This window comes from Marmota flaviventris, chromosome 19 (genome assembly GCF_047511675.1).
Source record: "Marmota flaviventris isolate mMarFla1 chromosome 19, mMarFla1.hap1, whole genome shotgun sequence".
Taxonomy (NCBI): Eukaryota; Metazoa; Chordata; class Mammalia; order Rodentia; family Sciuridae; genus Marmota; species Marmota flaviventris.
The window spans coordinates 28,824,569-28,843,210 of NC_092516.1; the positions used below are offsets into that span (position 1 = coordinate 28,824,569).

The 18,642-nt window shown below is 41.9% G+C and overlaps 1 protein-coding gene across 1 annotated transcript in view; it reads right to left on the minus strand.

Annotated features, from left to right (window-relative positions):
* Ywhag (tyrosine 3-monooxygenase/tryptophan 5-monooxygenase activation protein gamma) overlaps positions 1-18,435 on the minus strand; it is a 34,083-nt gene extending 15,648 nt beyond the window's left edge. The window contains exon 1 of the mRNA XM_027952901.2: positions 18,149-18,435. Within this exon, the coding sequence (XP_027808702.1) occupies positions 18,149-18,235 (87 nt within the window). The 5' untranslated portion in view covers positions 18,236-18,435. The remainder of the gene's footprint in view (positions 1-18,148) is intronic.
* Between the last annotated feature and the right edge of the window lie 207 nt (positions 18,436-18,642).

An 18,642-nucleotide genomic window follows, 5' to 3' on the forward strand; every position in this document is an offset into this window, starting at 1 on the left:
CAGCTCACCCAGCCCCAACACATCTATAAGAAATTTATTTTGGTGTATAGCTTGATATGTGTTTAACATTTTATTCCACAGCTTCAAACTAAATAAACTGAAAAATATAAAATAAAATCGTATACATAAGACCTCAGAAGCTTTATATTTTCCCCCCACAAATGCTATTGCTGCATACAATATAATGAACAGCGACATCTGGGGACTCACAGGGCTGGAAGCAAAAAAAGACAGTTCATGTGTCTACATTCACCTCGCTCCAGTCTGATCTCAATTTTAACTGTCAGGACACAGAAAAGCTCCTAAGCCCGAAAGATACTCATCAAGTGTCTCTCAAAGCCCCAGACACATCATGTCATTCCCTTGGTAAATATCTAAATAACTCTACTCCAAAAATTAGGTTAATCAAAATTAGTTTAAGGACTGGGGTTACAACTCAGCTGGTAGAGTGCTTGCCTCGCATGTACAAGTCCCTGGGTTCAATCCACCAAAAAATAAATAAATAAATAGTTTTTTAAAATTAGTCTAAAAGATTCCTAACAAGCATGGTGGTGCACACCTGAAATCCTAGCCACTCTGAGGCTGAAGCAAAACTGCAAATTCCAAGCCAGCCTGGGTAATTAGAGACCCTGTCTCAAAATGAAATTTAAAATAAAGGGGGGGGGGGGGAATAGGTCAGTAGTAGAGTGCCCCATGGGTTCACCCCCCAATACTGAACAAAAAAATGAGTGATACTAAATTTTGACAACTTACCCCAAAGCACACCCTTGACCTTATTCAGAATCATTCATTTAAAAAAAATCAAACTCGGGACTGGGATTGTGGCTCAGCGGCAGAGAGCTTGCCTAGCACATGTGAGGCCCTGGGTTCGATCCTCAGCACCACGTAAGAATGAAATAAATATAATGTGTCTAACTACAACTAAAAAATAATAAATATTTTAAAAATAAAAATAAAACTTAAAACCTCCAACGTTTCAGTCCTCACTATTGCCCATCAGACTCGTTCTTGAATCCTTTTCCTTCCTTCTCTTTAGGGTTCATTTCTTTCTTTTAAGGGTCATTAGATCCATCAATTCAATTTTTTTTTGCATAAATATAAAAGTTTATTGTGGGGGAGGGGGGATAGTAGAGGATAGGAAAGATAGCAGAATACAACAGTCACTAGTATGGCAATATGTAAAAACGTGGATGTGTAACCGATGTGATTCTGCAATCTGTATACGGGGTAAAAATGGGAGTTCATAACCCACTTGAATCAAAGGTATGAAATATGATATGTCAAGAGCTTTGTAATGTTTTGAACAACCAATAAAAAAAAAAGAAAAAAGTTTATTGTGCCATGTTCTTCTGCAACACAATTTCTCTAAAGCACCTAAATGTTCAATCAATCCAACCACCTGGTATTGCTGCTCTTACACCCAAGATTTAGGCAAGGAGAGAAGTAAGAGAGGGAGATCAGTTACTACAACCTGCCTGGCAGCCCTTGCTTACTAGAGGAATGTGACCCTAGATAAGCCAAATAACTGTACCCATCACTGCCTCCTCATTAAATGCCTAAAAAGATGTGTTTTCCCCACGTGGAGGAGCAGGTTTGCCTAGTATGTGTGAGCCTCTGGCTATGTTCCCCAGCACCTAAGGCAGGAAAAAGATGGTTTTCCCTCCATGCATTCTTACCAGCCATGTCTTTATCGTCTTTCCTCTCCCTACTCTCTTCATTTCCCCTTAACACACACTCCAAGTTCAGGCTTCAATAAATGATGCCCTAGGGGCTGGGGTTGTGGCTCAGCAATAGAGCGCTCGCCTAGCACGTGCGAGGCTCTGGGTTCGATCCTCAGCACTTCATACAAATAAATATATTGTGTCCAACTACAAAATTTAAATATTAATTAAATAAATAAATGATGCCCTTCAATTCCCATCTCTTTGTTCTTGTTTCCTTCAAAATAAGGCTCTTAGAACCACGCTGACACCTGTTACCACTTCTCCCATCCTCCCTGCTCTCCTCAGCCACTGCCACAGTGACCCACCACAGTGACCCTCCAGTCACCCAATGCCTTCCACCTCACACACCAGGGTTTTCTGTATCCACCTTACATTTTAATTCACAGGGCTTAAGGGTGAGGCTGGGGTAGAGTGTTTACCCAGTGTGCACCAGGCCTGGGCACACAGCCAGAAGAAAACTGACACACACCACTGACCACTCCCCTTTCTGGCACTCTGCTCCGGGTGTCACCAATCTCTCCAGTCTTCTTACATTCACTGTGCATTTTTCTTCCTCATTCCAGGACCCATGGCATAGGGCTTCCCATTTTCAACTCTACATTTCCCTAAGGAACTTCCTCATGTACGGTTCCAACTATCACAGAGGCAGAAGACATTATTAGAGGGACAACCCTATGAGGGTAGCAGATGTTATGTTCTCCAGCTCTCAGACCAGTCTGGTCTAATCGGAGGCAGGGGGCTCAAACCCAGGGCCTTGCACATGCTAAGCATGTGCTCTACCAGAGCCACTCCCAGGCCACATTTCCTTATCTCACGAATTCACACTACTTTGAGTGGTTACACTCAAGTGCCTTTCATGTAGTAACTTAATTTGCCTCATTTTAAACTTTTCCTCAAACTGAAAATGACCACAACTAATCATTTGTCCCCCCTCCTCTTTCCCAGTTCATCTCTAACCATCTATTTCTCTCTCAAGTCTGCCTCTGTCCAGGCACCCATCTGTGAGACCCCTAGAACCCTCGACTAATCTGATCAGCCTCGCTCCACCTCAGTGTCTTCCTGTTCAATCTCTACTCGGCTGACCTTGGAGCTTTCCTTTTAGTACTGAGGACTGAACCCAGGGACACTTAACCCCAGCTCTTTATATATTCTATTTAGAGACAGGGTCTGAGTTTCTTAGCGCCTCGCCATTGCTGAGGCTGGCTTTGAACTTGCCATCCTCTTCCCGAGCTGCTGGGATTACAAGCAACCACATGGTACCCAGCTCCCCTGTGATCTCTTCAAACCAAAAATTGGATTACAATCCTCCTCTGCCTCAAGTGACTCTCCAAAGCTACAGAAAAACCCAAAACTCTACAGGCTCTTCAAGCACTGGCCATGAATTTGCTTAGACTCGGCTCCCACTGCGGAGCTGCCTGTGCAGCCAACAGGGAAGGAGCGAGTCAGTGAGATCCTGCTCCTGGCACTGACTCAGCCAGCCAGCCCCTCCACCAGGGTATCCTCCTCCCATCCTCCCCATCAACTCCCACAAAGGACACTGCTCAGGCATCACTGCATATAAGCAACCTTCCCTGATGCCCCTGAGAACTGTCCTTCAAAGATTCCACAGCCCTCACCTCAATTTTTTTGTGCATGGAATGAATACTCCCAAAGCATCTTCAGTGACACTCACCACAGCTCTAACTTCCTTATATGGTTCTGCATTAATATCATCATTTCTTCCACCTGCCTAGAATGTTTACAAAATATTAAAATGATTATAAACTTTTATACAAAATATGAAAAAATAACTTTTTGGGGGGGGTGTTAACAGGGATTGAACTCATTGAGCTCTTTTCGTTTTATTTTTGAGAAAGGGTCTGACTGAGTTGCTTAAAGCCTAAGTTGCTGAGGCTGGCTTTGAACTTGCCATCCTCCTGCCTCAGCCTTTTGTGCTTGCTGGAATTACAGGCATGTGCCACTATGCCCAGCAAAAATTAGCATCCTTTTCCTTCCTTTGATCTTCATCTAAATGCTCTTAAAACATGTTCAAAATTCCATTTTATGTATTTCAAACAAAATCATTTTTTCTTTTCTTTTGAGGCAAGGTATCAGTACATTGCCCAGGCTGACCTCAAACTCCTGGGCTCATACAAGTAATCCTCTTGTCTCAGTCTCTTGCGTAGCTGGACTGTAGGCAGCTGCTACTATATCCAGCCAATATAATATTATTTCTGACACACAGAAAGTCACACCTTCCTCCAGGTCTATTTATTTCAGGAAGTATTACCATTCAGTTGAGCCACATCCTTTCACTTTCTGGCACTATTTGTTAAGACTCTTGACAGCAAAACTATAGTAATTAACTTTATGTTAAAAATCTCAAGTTCAGGGATGGGAACATAGCTTAGTTTGTAGAGTGCTTGCCTCACATACACAAGGCCCAGGGTTCAATCCTCAGCACCACAAAAAAAAAAAAAAACAATCTCAAATTCAGCCAGGTACTATCACTGTATCCATAATCACAGCTAATCGTCAGGCTGAGAGGAAGATCACCAAGTTCAAAGTCAACCTCAGATGTAGCAAGGCCTTCAGCATCAGAGCAAGGCCCTGTTTTAAAATAAAAATAAAAGACTGGAGATGTAACTCAATAGTGCCTCTGGATTCAAACCCTGGTACAAAAGATAAAATAAAATAAATCAAGTTCTTTGTTAAATGGATTTAAAACACACTAACTCATGTAATCAAATGACATTTACTAAAAAAAAAAAAAAAAAAATTAGGATTACCCTAAAGGAAATTTGTTCTGCTGGTTTTTGGAGATTTGCGTTTTGTGGTTTTTTTGTTTTTGTTTTTTGTTACTGGGGATTAAACTCAGGGGCACTTAACCACTTGAGCCACATGGTCATCCCTTTTTTTTTCTTTTTTTGAAACAGGGTCTCACTAAGCTTTGAACTTTTGATACTTCTGCCACAGTCTCCCAAGCCACTGGAATTACATCCATGCACCACCATGCCCTGCCTGCATTTTAAACTTAATACAAACAGCACAATCTCAAAATCAACTAAATGGAAAAAGAAAATATTAAATACACAGTAGTCTAAAGGGTTCTTCATGCTTCTACAATTAATGGTATGCTAAAATCATGAAAACAGATCAATTATAATAGCAGTCTTCAGGTGCTGGGGTAGCTCAGCGGCAGAGTGCTTGCCCAGCATACATGAGGAAATGGGTTCAATCTTCAGAACCACATAAAAACTAACATATAAAATAAAGGCATTGTGTCCATCTACAACTACAAAAAAAAAATTAATTAAAAAAAATCAATCTTCAGTACAACTCCTTTTGGAAACTAAAAAAACTTTTTTAAAAATTTGTTCTAATTAGTTATATGTGACAACAGAATGCATTTTGACACAGCATATATAAATGGAGTATAACTTCTCATTCATCTGAGTTACACAGGTCATGTAATCATATATGCACATAGGGTAATAATGTCCAGTTTATTCTACTATCATTCCTACCCCCTAAAAACACTTTTTGAAACATGAGTCCTAGTTTTAGAAAAAATACTTCTAGCTCAAACCTAGGCCAATTAAACATTCCCACCTGTAAAATGGGAAGAATTTCATTTATGATGCTGTCGTAAAATTAATGGTAAAAGTAAGTAAAAATGCTTCCCAAGGTGACAGTAAATATCAAAGGGGAGAGAGACTGTGTTGGTGATCAAACCCAGGACCTCATGCATGCTAGGTAAGTGCTCCACCAACTGACCTACATCCCAGCCCAATATGTTCCAATATTTGATCCAACAGGGCAAAATTTTAAATCTTGTGTTGGCCTAAAAAAGGTTTTTAGTCAACGTAGAACTCTACAGAAGAAATATTTTTTAAACAATTCATACCAGGACTATTAGATCCCATGACCCCTTGTGGGAATTATCACTTGAATAAATCCTATTCCTTTACTCATTTTTTTTTAATTTTTTTTTCTGTAGATGGATACAATACCTTTATTTATCTTTATGTGGTGCTGAGGATTGAACCCACGACCTCACACACGCTAGGCAAGCACTCACTACTGAGCTACAACCCCAGACCTTCCTTTACTCTTAAAAAGGGCTGGAGATATAGCTCAGTGAGAAAGCATCTGAGCTCAACCCTTAGTATCCCATTCCCCAGGAAAAAAAAAAAAACACCGCCATACCAAAAAGTACCCTAACTGTTCAAATTCTATTGTGGTCCCAAGGCTAGTATGCTGCAAGTAATAGTACTGACTTCTTTTTTTTTTTTTGTACTAGGGATTGAACCCAAGGGCACTCAACCACTGAGCCACACCCCAGTGCTATTTTGCATTTTAGAGACAGGGTCTTGCTAAATTCCTTAAGGCCTAGATAAATTGCTGAGGCTGGCTTTGATCCTCCTGCCTCAGCCTCCTGAGCCACTGGGATTACAGGCTTGCGCCACCGGGTACTGACATTTGTTGCTAGCAGATATTAATACTTTCTGAAAAATTAACATTTAAGCATCACTTATTAAAATTAACACACATTAAAATGCAGAAAAAAATTCACACATGCCATATTACGCCAGCCAAATGAGCACAGTAAAGCAAGATCAAAATTATAATCCATTCAGAAAAGTTTTATAGATCTACATGCCAATTTCAAACAAATAATGTTTGGGGCTGGGGTTGTGGCTCAGCAGTAGAGCGCTTGCATAGCACATGCCAGGGCCTGGGTTCAATCCTTGGCACCACATAAAAATAAATAAAGGTATCATGTTCAACTACAACTAAAAAATAAATATTAAAAAAAAAAAGTTAGGGTTGGGGATATGGCTCAAGTGGTACGCACTCGCCTGGCATGTGTGAGGCACTGGGTTGGATCCTCAGCACCACATTAAAATAAAGATATTGTGTCCACCTAAAAAAAATTTTAAAAAATTTGAAAAGTTAATAGAAATGTATTCATGCAAATTTTTAAAATTCAACCTGTATGTTAAGTTTATCATACCGTTTTTCCTTCCCCAATGATAAAAAATAAATTGGCAGATATCTACCTGATATTGGCTACTCACTGAACATTATCATTGAATTAATCAGCTCCACTTTTTTTGTATATGCAGTATAGCAGAATAAACCCAAGAGTGCTCTACCACTAAGCTACATCCCCAGCTTTTTTATTTTGAGACGGTCTCACTAAGTTGCTACAATCCTCCTGCCTCTGCCTCCCTAGACAATGGGATCACAGTTGCGTGCCACTATACCAGGTAGCTCAACATGGATTCAAACCAAGGCTGTCTGGGACCAGAGCGGTGGCTGTGTGCAATTGCTCTCTCCCTCCCACACACACCCCCACACACACATTGCTTTTTTTTTTTTGAGGGGGGGGGGGGTACTGTGAATTAACCACTGAGTCACATTTCCACCCCATTTTGTGACAAGGTTTTGCTAAGTTGGTGAGACTGGCTTTGAACTTCCAATCCTCCTGCCTCAGTCTTCCAGGTCATGAAATTTTCTTCTTTTTTTGAGGTACCAGTATTGGAATACAGGCCTCATGCACGTTAGGAAAGTGTTCTATAACTGAGCTACACCCCAACTCTTTCTATTTTTTTAAATTTTTTATTTATTTGAAGGGTGGGGAACCCGGGATTGAACTCAGGAGCACTCAACCACTGAGCCACATCCTTAGCCCAATTTGTATTTTACTTAGAGATAGGGTTAAGACAATTTCTGGCTAAATTAATTTCCCAGGCTGACCACAAACATGTGATCCTTCCTCAGTCTCCCAAGTAGCTGGGATTACAGTTGCTGGGATTACAACTGCACTGCCATCTTTAAGGCAAAAAATATTTGTTTAAAAAAAAAATGCTTTATTGAGGAAGGAGGATTGCCTTGTTCAAGGCCAGCTTGAACAACTTAGCCAAACCCTGTCTCAAAATAAGATTTAGAGCCAATGGGAAGGACAGTAGAAAGATTCTATACATATATCCTATATAAATGTATGATTACACTAGTGGAGTGACTCTGAACCATGCACAGCCAGAGGAATGAGAGAATGCTCCATTTGTGTACTATATGTCAAAATGCATTCTACTGGAAAATAAGTAAATATTAAAAAAAAAAAAAGGGTCTGGGGATGTGGCTCAAGCGGTAGCGCGCTTGCCTGGCATGCATGCGGCCCGGGTTCAATCCTCAGCACCACATACAAACAAAGATATTGTGTCTGCCGAGAACTAAAAAATAAATAAATATTTAAAAATTCTCTCTCTCAAAAAAAAAAGAAAGATTTTAGAGCCGGGCATGATGGTACATTTCTATAATCCCAGTGGCTCGGGAGACTGAGGTAGGAGGTTCAAAGTCAGCCTTGGCAATTTAGGCCTTGTCTCTGAATTTAAAAGTTGGGGGGGGGGGGCCTGGAGAGGCTGGGGATGTGGCTCAGTGGTTGAATGCCCTGGGTTAGATCCCCAGAACCCATCCCCAAAAAAGCTTGGGAGGTAAAAGCCAAACAAAAGCAAAACTGGCTTACTCACATAGCCCAAACCAATCCAGAGTTACCTCCTCTATAGACTAGAGAGGATAGTCTCAGAAGTGAACAGAACTGCCTTATAATAAAAAGGCAGCAAGAAGCAAGTAAAAGAGCGTCTCTGGATCATGTCTGCTCACCTACAGGGACTGCATCATCCCCTCCCCACAACAGACCACCCAGGCTTAAGTCCTCTCATCGGAGTACAGATTGAAGGCAAGGCAACATCAGGATGTCAAGCACCCTCAGTAAAAATCCAGGGGAGGGCTGGGGTTTCGGCTCAGTGGTGGAGCACATGCCTAGCACCCATGAGGCATTGGGTTCGATCCTCAGCACCACATAAAAATAAATAAATAAATAAAGGCATTGTTTCCATCTATAAATAAAAATAGTTTTTAAAAATATCAAGGGGAAGAGCGGGGTTGTGGCTCAGCAGTACAGCGCTCACCTAGCAAGTGCGAGGCTCTGGGTTCAATCCCTAGTATTAGTTGTATTGTGTACAACTAAAAAATAAAATATTTAAAAAAATATATATCAAGGGGAAAAGTAAATTATTTGCCATCTGGATTAAATGATTTAAGCAAGAAAGTACACTATGAGGTTGCCAAATTTGAACATAAAAGAAATTTTGCTAGTAATTTGAATATTTGTGGAATATAAGGAACAATTTTAGGTAGATAAAAAGCCAACTTTCAAGATGGTAAATAATCCCAAAAGGGACCAGAATTAAGTCAAGATTGCCAATGTGCTAAAAAGTGGGGAGGCTGGGCATGTGGGGAATTATGGTACTACTCATCCTCGTTTTGTATGTTTAAGAAAGTTTCCATTAAAGAACAGAAAGGCAATCATTCCAAGTGCAGAAAAGCAGGAGAGGAGATGGAGCTTGCCTTGCTTCCTCCTCCACAACAAGCTCAGGATAAAAAGGAGGCTGAGGCAGGAGGATCCAGTTCAAAGCCAGCCTCAGCAAAAAGTGAGGTACTAAGCAGCTCAGTGAGACCCTATCTCTAAATAAAATACAAAATAGGGGTGAGAGGGGAGGCTGGTGAAATAGCTCAGTTGGTAGAGTGTTTGCCTAGCATGCCAAATCCCTGGGTTCGATCCCCAGCAGCACCAAAAAAAAAAAAAAAAAAAATAGGGCTGGGAATGTGGCTCATTGGTGCCAAGTTCAATCCCCATACCGCCCACCAAAAAAAGTGCTTCTCCAATTTTGAACCACGAATATATACGCAATACCCACTCCATATTAATCTTTTAAAATTTCTATGAGATGAACTGCCATTAGCACTGGGTCTTAAAAGCTTTAAACATTATTCTTAATCTATGGCCACATCCCCTACATGCATCTGATCTCAGACCTGGGTGGTCTGTTGTGGGGAGGGGATGATGAAGTCCCTGTTGGTGAAGCAGACATGATCCAGGGTTAGGCCTTGTTGGTACTTGGATGGGAGCCTGCCTAGGAATACCAGAGGCTTTGAATAATGTATATTTATTTTAGGATCTTTCCAGCAAAAAACATACATAGCAATAACATTTATAAGTACAAATTTGAAAGAAACCTAAGTGCTAAATTAAAAAATAATAAAGTAGGCACACTGGCATACACCTATAATCTCAGTGGCCCAGGAGGCTGAGAAAGGAGAATCAAAAATAATAGACTAGCCTCAGCAATTTAGCAAGGCCCTACACAACTAAGCAAGATCCTGTCTCAAAATAAAAAATAAAAAGGACTGGGGATGTAGTTCAGAGTTTAAGCACCTCTGTTAAATACCTTATACCATGAGGCTGGGGTTGTAGCTTAGTGGCACAGTGCATGCCTAGCACATCTGAGGCACCCGGTTTGATCCTGGGCACCACATAAAAATAAAAGTATTGTGTTTGTCTACAACTTTAAAAAAAAAACAAACAAAAAAACCTGGTAGCAAAATAATAATGATGATGATGATAATAAGAGCTGGGGTGTAGAGCAGTTATAGAACACTTTCCTAACATGCATGAGGCCTTGGGTTCAATCCCTAGCACAACAAAAAAAGAGAAATGAAAAAGATTATGACATGTCCACAGGATTATTCAGCCATTGAAAATATTGATGACAGGCTGGGGATGTGGCTCAAGCGGTAGTGCGCTCGCCTGGCATGCGTGCAGCCCGGGTTCGATCCTCAGCACCACATACAAAGATGTTGTAGCCGCCAAAAACTAAACAATAAATATTTAAAAAAAAAAAAATTCTCTCTCTCTCTCTCTCTTTAAAAAAAGAAAGAAAATATTGATGACAGCCAGGAATCACTGCATGTGCCTGTAATCCTAGTGGCTTGAGAGACTGAGGCAGGACCGGTCCAAGATCCAGGCCAGGCTCAGCAATTTAGCAAAGCCCTAAGCTACTTAGTGAGACCCTGTCTCAAACAAAAAACTTTTAAAAAAGGACTGGGAGTATGACTCAGCACCCTGGGCTCAATCTCTAGTACAAAAACAAAAAAGAAGGAAAATATCATGAAAGCAGGGTGAGAGCATACTCCAGCAATCCAAGCTACTCAGGAGGATGATACAGGAAGATCCCAAGTTCAAGGCCAGCTTTCACAATTTAGGAGATCCTGTCTCAAAAAAAAAAAGGACTCCCTTAGAAAAGCACAGCATCACCAGACCCAAGATGATTCTAGAATATAATATCCCTATTATTCATTCATTTGTCCCAAACTCGTTTTTCTTGCCTTAGAATCCCCTTTTCCATTGTTCTTCTCATAATTCTGTTAATTTCTCGTCTTTCCCAACCTCATAGAACTTTCTATTTCTATAATTTCACAGACGTAATAGAAATACCAAAATAGACTATTTGCAAAGAATGGGGTAGGACTGGGGGGGGGGGGGGAACAACACTTAGCCAGTACCACCAACCAGCGCCAGGCAGGCCCTCAGACACAGGCATACCAGCAGGGAGTATGGGATTATTTGGATGGCTACCACCCATGCCAGCTCTCCCACAGCAAAGACACACTATTTCACACTGGATTACTACAAGTAAGTATTATTATTTTATTAAAGAGAGAGAGAATTTTTTAAATATTTTTTAGTTTTTGGTGGACAAAACATCTTTATTTTATTTTTATGTGGTGCTGAAGATAGAACCCAGCGCCCCGCACATGCCAGGTGAGCGCGCTACTGCGCGCTTGAGCCACATCCCCAACCCCACAAGTTAAGTATTATTAAGAAACAATTCAGTAAAAAAACAGTTTTGAGCTTAGCTGGGTATGGTGGCATGTGCCTATATTCAGGAGACTGAGGCTGGAGGATACTTGAGCCCAGTTCAAATGACCCCATTTCCAGAAAAATAAAAGGTAGCAGGGTTAGGAATGTAATGGCAGTAGAACATGTGCTTAGCATGTGTGATGTCCTAGGTTTAATCTCCAGCACCAAAAGGAAAAAGAAATTTAGGCCTATTTCTACACCCTTAATAACACCACAGGTACCTTGTTTCCTAAACCTGGCTATTTAACTATAGCAGCTTAGGGGTCATCAATAATTCCTTTTAAACTAAACTAAAATAAATACATAAATTAATTAATTAATTAATTGATTAAAACTCTGGCTTCCTCTCTCCAGCCATTTCTCACCCTCTGGCTGCAGCTGCTCCTCACACTCAGCTAGGGCAGGGCTGGGAAGTAACTCCTCTTTAACTGCTATCAGTACACATGGAGCTGGCCCCTGCCATCTCTGCACAGTCCCAGCTTGAACATCCCTAGCAAAAGACTAAAACGAGAGGAAAGCTGAGTACTTGTGGGCTTTCTCTACAGATGAAGAGGAAGAGGGTAGGAACACTTGAGTTCACTTGGAATTACCTTTTTTTTTTTTATTTCAATATTTATTTTTTAGTTATTGGCAGACACAACATCTTTGTTTGTATGTGGTGCTGGGGATCGAACCCGGGGCCGCACGCATGCCAGGCGAGCGCGCTAGCGCTTGAGCCACATCCCCAGCCTGGAATTACCTTTTTATGTCATGCTAAGATTCCATCTTTGTAAGAACACTCACTCTTCTCTATTTCTTCACAACCAAACTTGGTGTTATATGGCACACTAGTAGCATTCAACTCAGGTAAAGCAAATGCTTCTCTCTGAGATGCACCCTTACAAGCCAGTGGCTTCCACTTCACAGATCATGGGAAAAAAAGGTAGAGTGGATTGGTACAGCAGCTGTCCAGCACAGCTAAGAGCCTGGGTTAGATGCCCACAGCAGAAAAGAAAAAGAAAAACGCTCGTGCAAAAAAAGATTTACAATTTTTGCTGGGCACTGTAACACCACCTCTAATCCCAGAAACTCAGGAGAATATCAAGTTCAAAGCCAGCCTCAAAAATTTAGTGAGACTGTCTCAAAAAAAAAAAAAAAAGGAAAATGAGCTGAGGAGATAGCTCTCCTGGGTTCCATTCCCTTTATCTCATCCCCCCCAAAAAAATTCACAATTTTTACTGTTTATGCACAATCATGAAACCAAGTCCATTATTTAATAATTTACCTTAAGATTGTTTCTTGAGCCCCCCCCCTTTAGGCTTTTTTTCCCCCAATGGGTAAGGCATTTTTGTTTTGCAGCCCTGTGAAATCAAACACCTTGGGTCTCCGGCATGTCGTGCAAATGCTCAATAACTGAACTACAACTACAAACTAGAGCCCAAGGCTTAAAAATGTTTCTTTTCTTTTTGAGACAAAGTTCACTGTTGCTTGGACTGGCCTTTTTAAAGCCTTGGGCTAATCTGATCCTTCTGCCTCAGCCTCCCCAATAGCTGGGACTATAAGCACTTGCCATTATGCACTCTTTGGGAGCCTTTTTTGATCATTTTTGTTGTTGTTGTAGTTGGATACAATACCTTTATTTTATTTATTTATATGTGGTGCTGAAGATTGAACCAAGGGCCTCGCACATGCTAGGTGAGCGCCGCTGAGCCCCAGCCCCAGCCGTGTTGATCACTTTTCATGTAACTAAATTTCAAATTTATCAATTTAGTAAAACCAAGCAATGGTTTTGTAATGACATGATTTTGTAATTAATCAAAATGACAGCTGAGCTGGGATGAGGCAGAGGATGGCAAGATAAAGCCAAGCCTGAGTAACAAGGGAGGCCTGTCTCAAAATACAGAAAAAGGACTGGGGATGCGGCTCAATGGTAGAACACCCCTGGTTTCAATCCCCAGCCCAAAACAAAAGAAAATGATAATTGATGCCTAAAATGGAATTTGGGGAAGAAAAAAATTATGAAAGGAAAGAAAGGCCATAAACCAGTTGGTATGGTAGCCTTTATTACCCAGAAAGGTGACAAAGACAGCCAGCCCTATGACTGATATATCTCGTAAAGCACTAAGAACAGAGCTCAACAAAAAGTGACTTTTCCCTATTATTATTAAACTTAGAAAGTGGTCCTTGTTTCTTTTCTTCCACATCCTATGGAATTTTATAGAAATACAGAGTAAGTCAGATGCCCTCCCAGAGGCTAGGGTGCTAGAATTGGGGGCAAGAAGTAGTATTCAGTCCAAGAGTCACAGGAGCACACTGCTAACCAAAACAACCCCTTTAGCTTCTTACAATGGCATCCCATCCAGTGGGAATGCCAGGCTGAGCAGCCCAGCACTCAGCGCTGCAGTGTGTTCATTAGGGAACTGCCACCACACAGTGGGGAAGTCGCTTACAATACAGTCAGCCTCAGGGCTAAAAATGAGTTGCAACACCACTAGCAACATTTCCATAATCTCCAAACAGTTAATGGCTTGCTCAGATTTCAGGCAAATTGTTCTTATTTATTTGGATGAACAGCCTATGGCTGTTAAGTTCTATGACTCTTTAATCGGAAATATAATTCAAACCTCGCTAATGAGAAGTCCCTTTTTTTGTTTTATGGTGAAAAATTCAGATGTTCAAAAACAAAGACAAAGGGATAACCAATTATCACTGGCTGTGAGCTGCTGTGGGCATTTACTGACACGGTCCTGAATCAGTAATCATGTTTTGAAATTCAACAGTGATAGGCCGGACTAGCATCACTTTTTAAAAAATACCACTTTCTCATTTTTGAACTAGACAGAGGTGATGGTTACACAACACTGTGAAATGTACTAAATACTACTCAATTGTACACTTCAATTTTTGTTATATGACTGTTATGTTGTGCTATATGACTTTCACCTCAATGAAAATACTATTGTTTTCTCCACTCTTATTAATAATAGTTTGACTTAATAAATTGATAAGCCTTCCCCAAGTACTAGAGATGACATCCTACCCAACATCTGCTGTCAAAGTACTGTTGTGAGGATGTACATTTAGCAACATCTGTTGTCTCAATTCAAAAGACACATGAACATTTTTTAAATTACTGGAAAATGCACTTAATATTCATTTCAGTACTGTGAATAATAACACATGAAAAGCAAACTGTTATCTGTGTTCTCTCTACCTCAAAGAAGAGAACAATTCAAACCACAGATTGGCAGAACTCCACCTCTACAGGGCCTACCATGGTGTCATTACTCCATTAGTGATAATGGCTATTGATCTAGCTTCCTGGAAGAGGTAGCAGGAAAAATGCAGCATTTCAGATGGTATAAATTGTTAAGTCCACTAGGAAAATATGCTTTTATGCGTGACTATGACAGCCTTTTGCCAGCCATGCCCCCACTACCCACTTAGATTGCTTAACCTAGTAACTTCAAGGAAATTAGTAGTCTAGAACCTTTCCTCCCCCTGAGGCAAGGACCAGTAGCCTACTTAAAATATTAACTTATTAGGCTATTAAAAGCCAAAGGACAAGGCAGTTCAGTGATCCCCCGCTTACCCAAGGGGTTATTATGTTCCAAGACCCCCCCCAGTGGATGCTTGAAGCCCTGAATAGTCCAGAATACCATATCTACCATTCTCCTACATCCATACCTATGATAATCTGTAAATTAGACACAGTAAGAGCATAATGAAACAATTTTAACAATAGACTGTAATAAAGGTTATTTAAAACTAATTAATTATTTTTTTATTTCTGGAACTTTCTATGTAATACTTAGAACTTTCTATGTAATATTTAAGACAGTGGCTGACTAAAACCACAGAAAGCAAAAATGTGGATAAAAAGAAACTACTGTACTATCTAAAAAAGTAGTTAACATCTACATTCACTCTCTCCTTCAGTGTGGTCTTCAGGGCAAGACTACGTATTTGTCTTAGCTGACCTAACTCTCCTCTTCAAAATGCTATATCACATATTATTTCTGTCTGATCACCCATATACAACTCATTCTGCAGATATCTCAACATTGCAATTACCAGGATAATTTCACGAAATACAAAAAATTTTAATCTCCATATCAGGATTTTAGCCTTCTAAAAGAGCTTGACTTTTCGGGGGGGGGGGGGGGGGAGATGCTGAGGATCAAACAGAGAGTCACACATGCTAAGCACACACTATGCCACTCAGTTATACCCCCAGCATCCAACACTTATAAATGGGAAGAACAATGGTACTAGTAGTTACCATTTTGGAGCACCTACTCCATTCTCCAGTTTTTCGGGTAGGAATTGCTGCATCATACAGATGAGGAAAACGAGGGTCAGAGCATAAGCCATTTCCTTAAACTCACAGAAAATACACTGAATTTCACGAACTATGATTTCTTCCATACTGTGTCAAAGACAGATAAACGGAGCAAAAGACAACCTTCCCAAATCCAGACACATTTTATAATTGGTTCTTGTTCCTTAACGATTATTGGAAATGACACAGTAGGAAGCCATGATTTTTTAAAGGTTTTTTTATTAAAACCTGTCAATAAATTATTTTCAATAACCCAAATATACATTCCAGGCCTGTATTATGACCATAAATACATTCTTATTTTAAAAATTCTATTTCAATTCTATCATTGCCCCATTATCAAAATAAGTTTTTAAAAATATAAAAGTATCTTAAAAACTTTTCTAAAAATATTAGAAATGGGATGGTGAATAAGGCATATCTAAAGGTCATTAATTTGCATGTCTAAGGGTAAATGAAATTCTTATTTTTTGGACCAATTCTTATCTGGTGGAAGATGAAGCACACAATTCCACCTGGCTTATCAGGTAATTTCTGCATTACCTTGGACAAATGCCATTTGCAAACTCCCTACCAGCCCTTAGGTGCATTGCAGCCTCTGTGTCATTGTGTGTGACATCACTGGGTTGCTATGGATATAGGTGCGAGGTCACTCGCTCTCCTGTGGAACTAGAAATATGGAAAAATTAGAAGAATCTAAACATGAACTAAAGATATTTCCAATACTGATTAACTACTTAAGTCCACCTTGTATCATATGAGCATGAAAATGTTACAAAATAGCAACTTATCAATACAGCAGTATTCTCAATTTAGCCTGTTCTCTTCCTCTTAATTAAAAAAAAATTATTAATATGGATGGTTTAATTATGAAAACAGCACTATCATCTTTTAAGATGTAGTGAAATTATTTAAGAATTAATCTTCAATACCTCTGCTGCTTCATTTAAATGATTTAACATGCAAGGTACATACACTCCCTGCATCCACTTCACACCACAGATGCATTTTAAAACCTTTGTTACATAAGGCAGGAAGTTAATATTAAGATAGTGGGAAACCTAAACCATTAACTAGATTAATCTTCCATTTTATAATATTCAGTATTTCCGCCCTAATATAATATCAAACGGGTTGCCGACCCATCAGATAAATGTAGTGTTAAGTGACAAAATGGTGCAACACAGGCAGGAATCTGCATCCCAGACAAAATGCGACAACTGGAGATCAGTATTCTTTTCATCTGCATGAGAATACGCTGCTTAAAATAAAATTTTTTAAAGCCTCAGATGTATTCAACAAATTTAAAAAGGAAAAAAAGACTTTTTCCCCTTTAAAATAACTCCTCCCAGCCTCCACCCAGTCTAGGCTCTCTGCAATATGACAAATGCAGAATCTTCTGGAATGACTTGATACTGCCTCCCACCACCGCTTTGTTTGCAATATCAGATCAGACAGAATATGGTTTTTTTCAACTTATAGGAATTTCAACGGACGCGTGCCTGTATTCAAAAAAGAAACAGCATATGTCACAAATTGAACCAGTCAGCTAACATTCACAGGCTTTATTTGAAAAGTAATACCTACCCTTTTCAACACACACAAACAAAAAAAAAATTAAGAAAAATGGAGATGGCATGTGGAGGACAATCAATGAAAATGCCAAGGAGACAAATGTCCCCCACCACCACCACTTCCTAAAAGCCAGAGACTTGCTCAGGGGAATGAAGAAAGAGGAGCCTTTTGTTAAGAAAAACGTGAGCAAGGAGGTTTCGATTCTGCACCACTAAGCCCAGGTTTTCTGGGGAGCCTACGTCTTTCCCGGGGAGGTTCCTTAGGAATCTGTCAGGGAGGCTGCGGGGAAGATGACTGGGGGTGGGGGGTGGGAAACCGGGAGACCTGCTGAGTGAATGGGAAAGGCGCCGCCCAGACATCGGGGAGAGAAAGAGGAACCGCATCCATGCGGTCCCCCGCCCCCACGCCTGGGCTGGGAGGAGGGGAAGTGGGGCACAAAGGATGCGCACCGCCCGCCGGGTCCCCGGCGCACCCGAGACCCCGCTCCCGGGACCAGCCTCGCAAGACCCCGCCCCAGCCCGAGCCCGGGAAGGTCCTCGGAGGCAGCGCGGCCGGGCCTGGGGGACGCCGGGGACGCCGGGGAGCGGCCGCGTCACCACACGGGTCCCCGCCACTACCAGGACTCTCCCCAGCGCCCTTGTGGAGCGAGAAGGGGCAGCCACCCTGCGGGCGCGACCGGCGGCCAGCCGCGACAGGCTACCAGCCCCGGGGCCTTCCCCGCCGAGGACCGCGACTCGGGAAGGGCTGGGGCGAGGCGGGGGGAGGGGAGGAGACACTCACGTTCTTCATGGCCGCGGCCATGTCGTCGTAGCGCTCCGCCTGCTCGGCCAGCCGGGCTTTCTGCACCAGTTGCTCGCGGTCCACCATCTTCACGGGCTGGGTCTAGCCGGAGGAAGGAGACCGGGACGGCCTGAAGGGCTTGAAGGGCGGCTGTGGCGCGGCTGGAACTCGTGTGCCGGAGGGACCGACCCACGAAGCGAGCGGCTGAGACAGCGGCGGCGCGGAGGAGGCGGCACGAGCTGCGACCGAGGGACCAGGCGCGAGGCGGCTGCGGCTGCTGTGCGTGCCGCGGGCGGACAACCCCCTGCGGCCCCGCCCACGCCGCGTGACGCAAAAGGCTCCGCCCGCGCGCCCCGCCCAGGCCCCGCCCGGGCCTTTTTCGGCTGAGCCTTCTGCCCCCGCAGCGGATGCAGCTAGCCTCCGTCTTCTGAGTGTACCCCACTTCTCCGCTGGCCCCCAACACTCCCCTTTCTTCACTTCACCCCGGTTCCTTC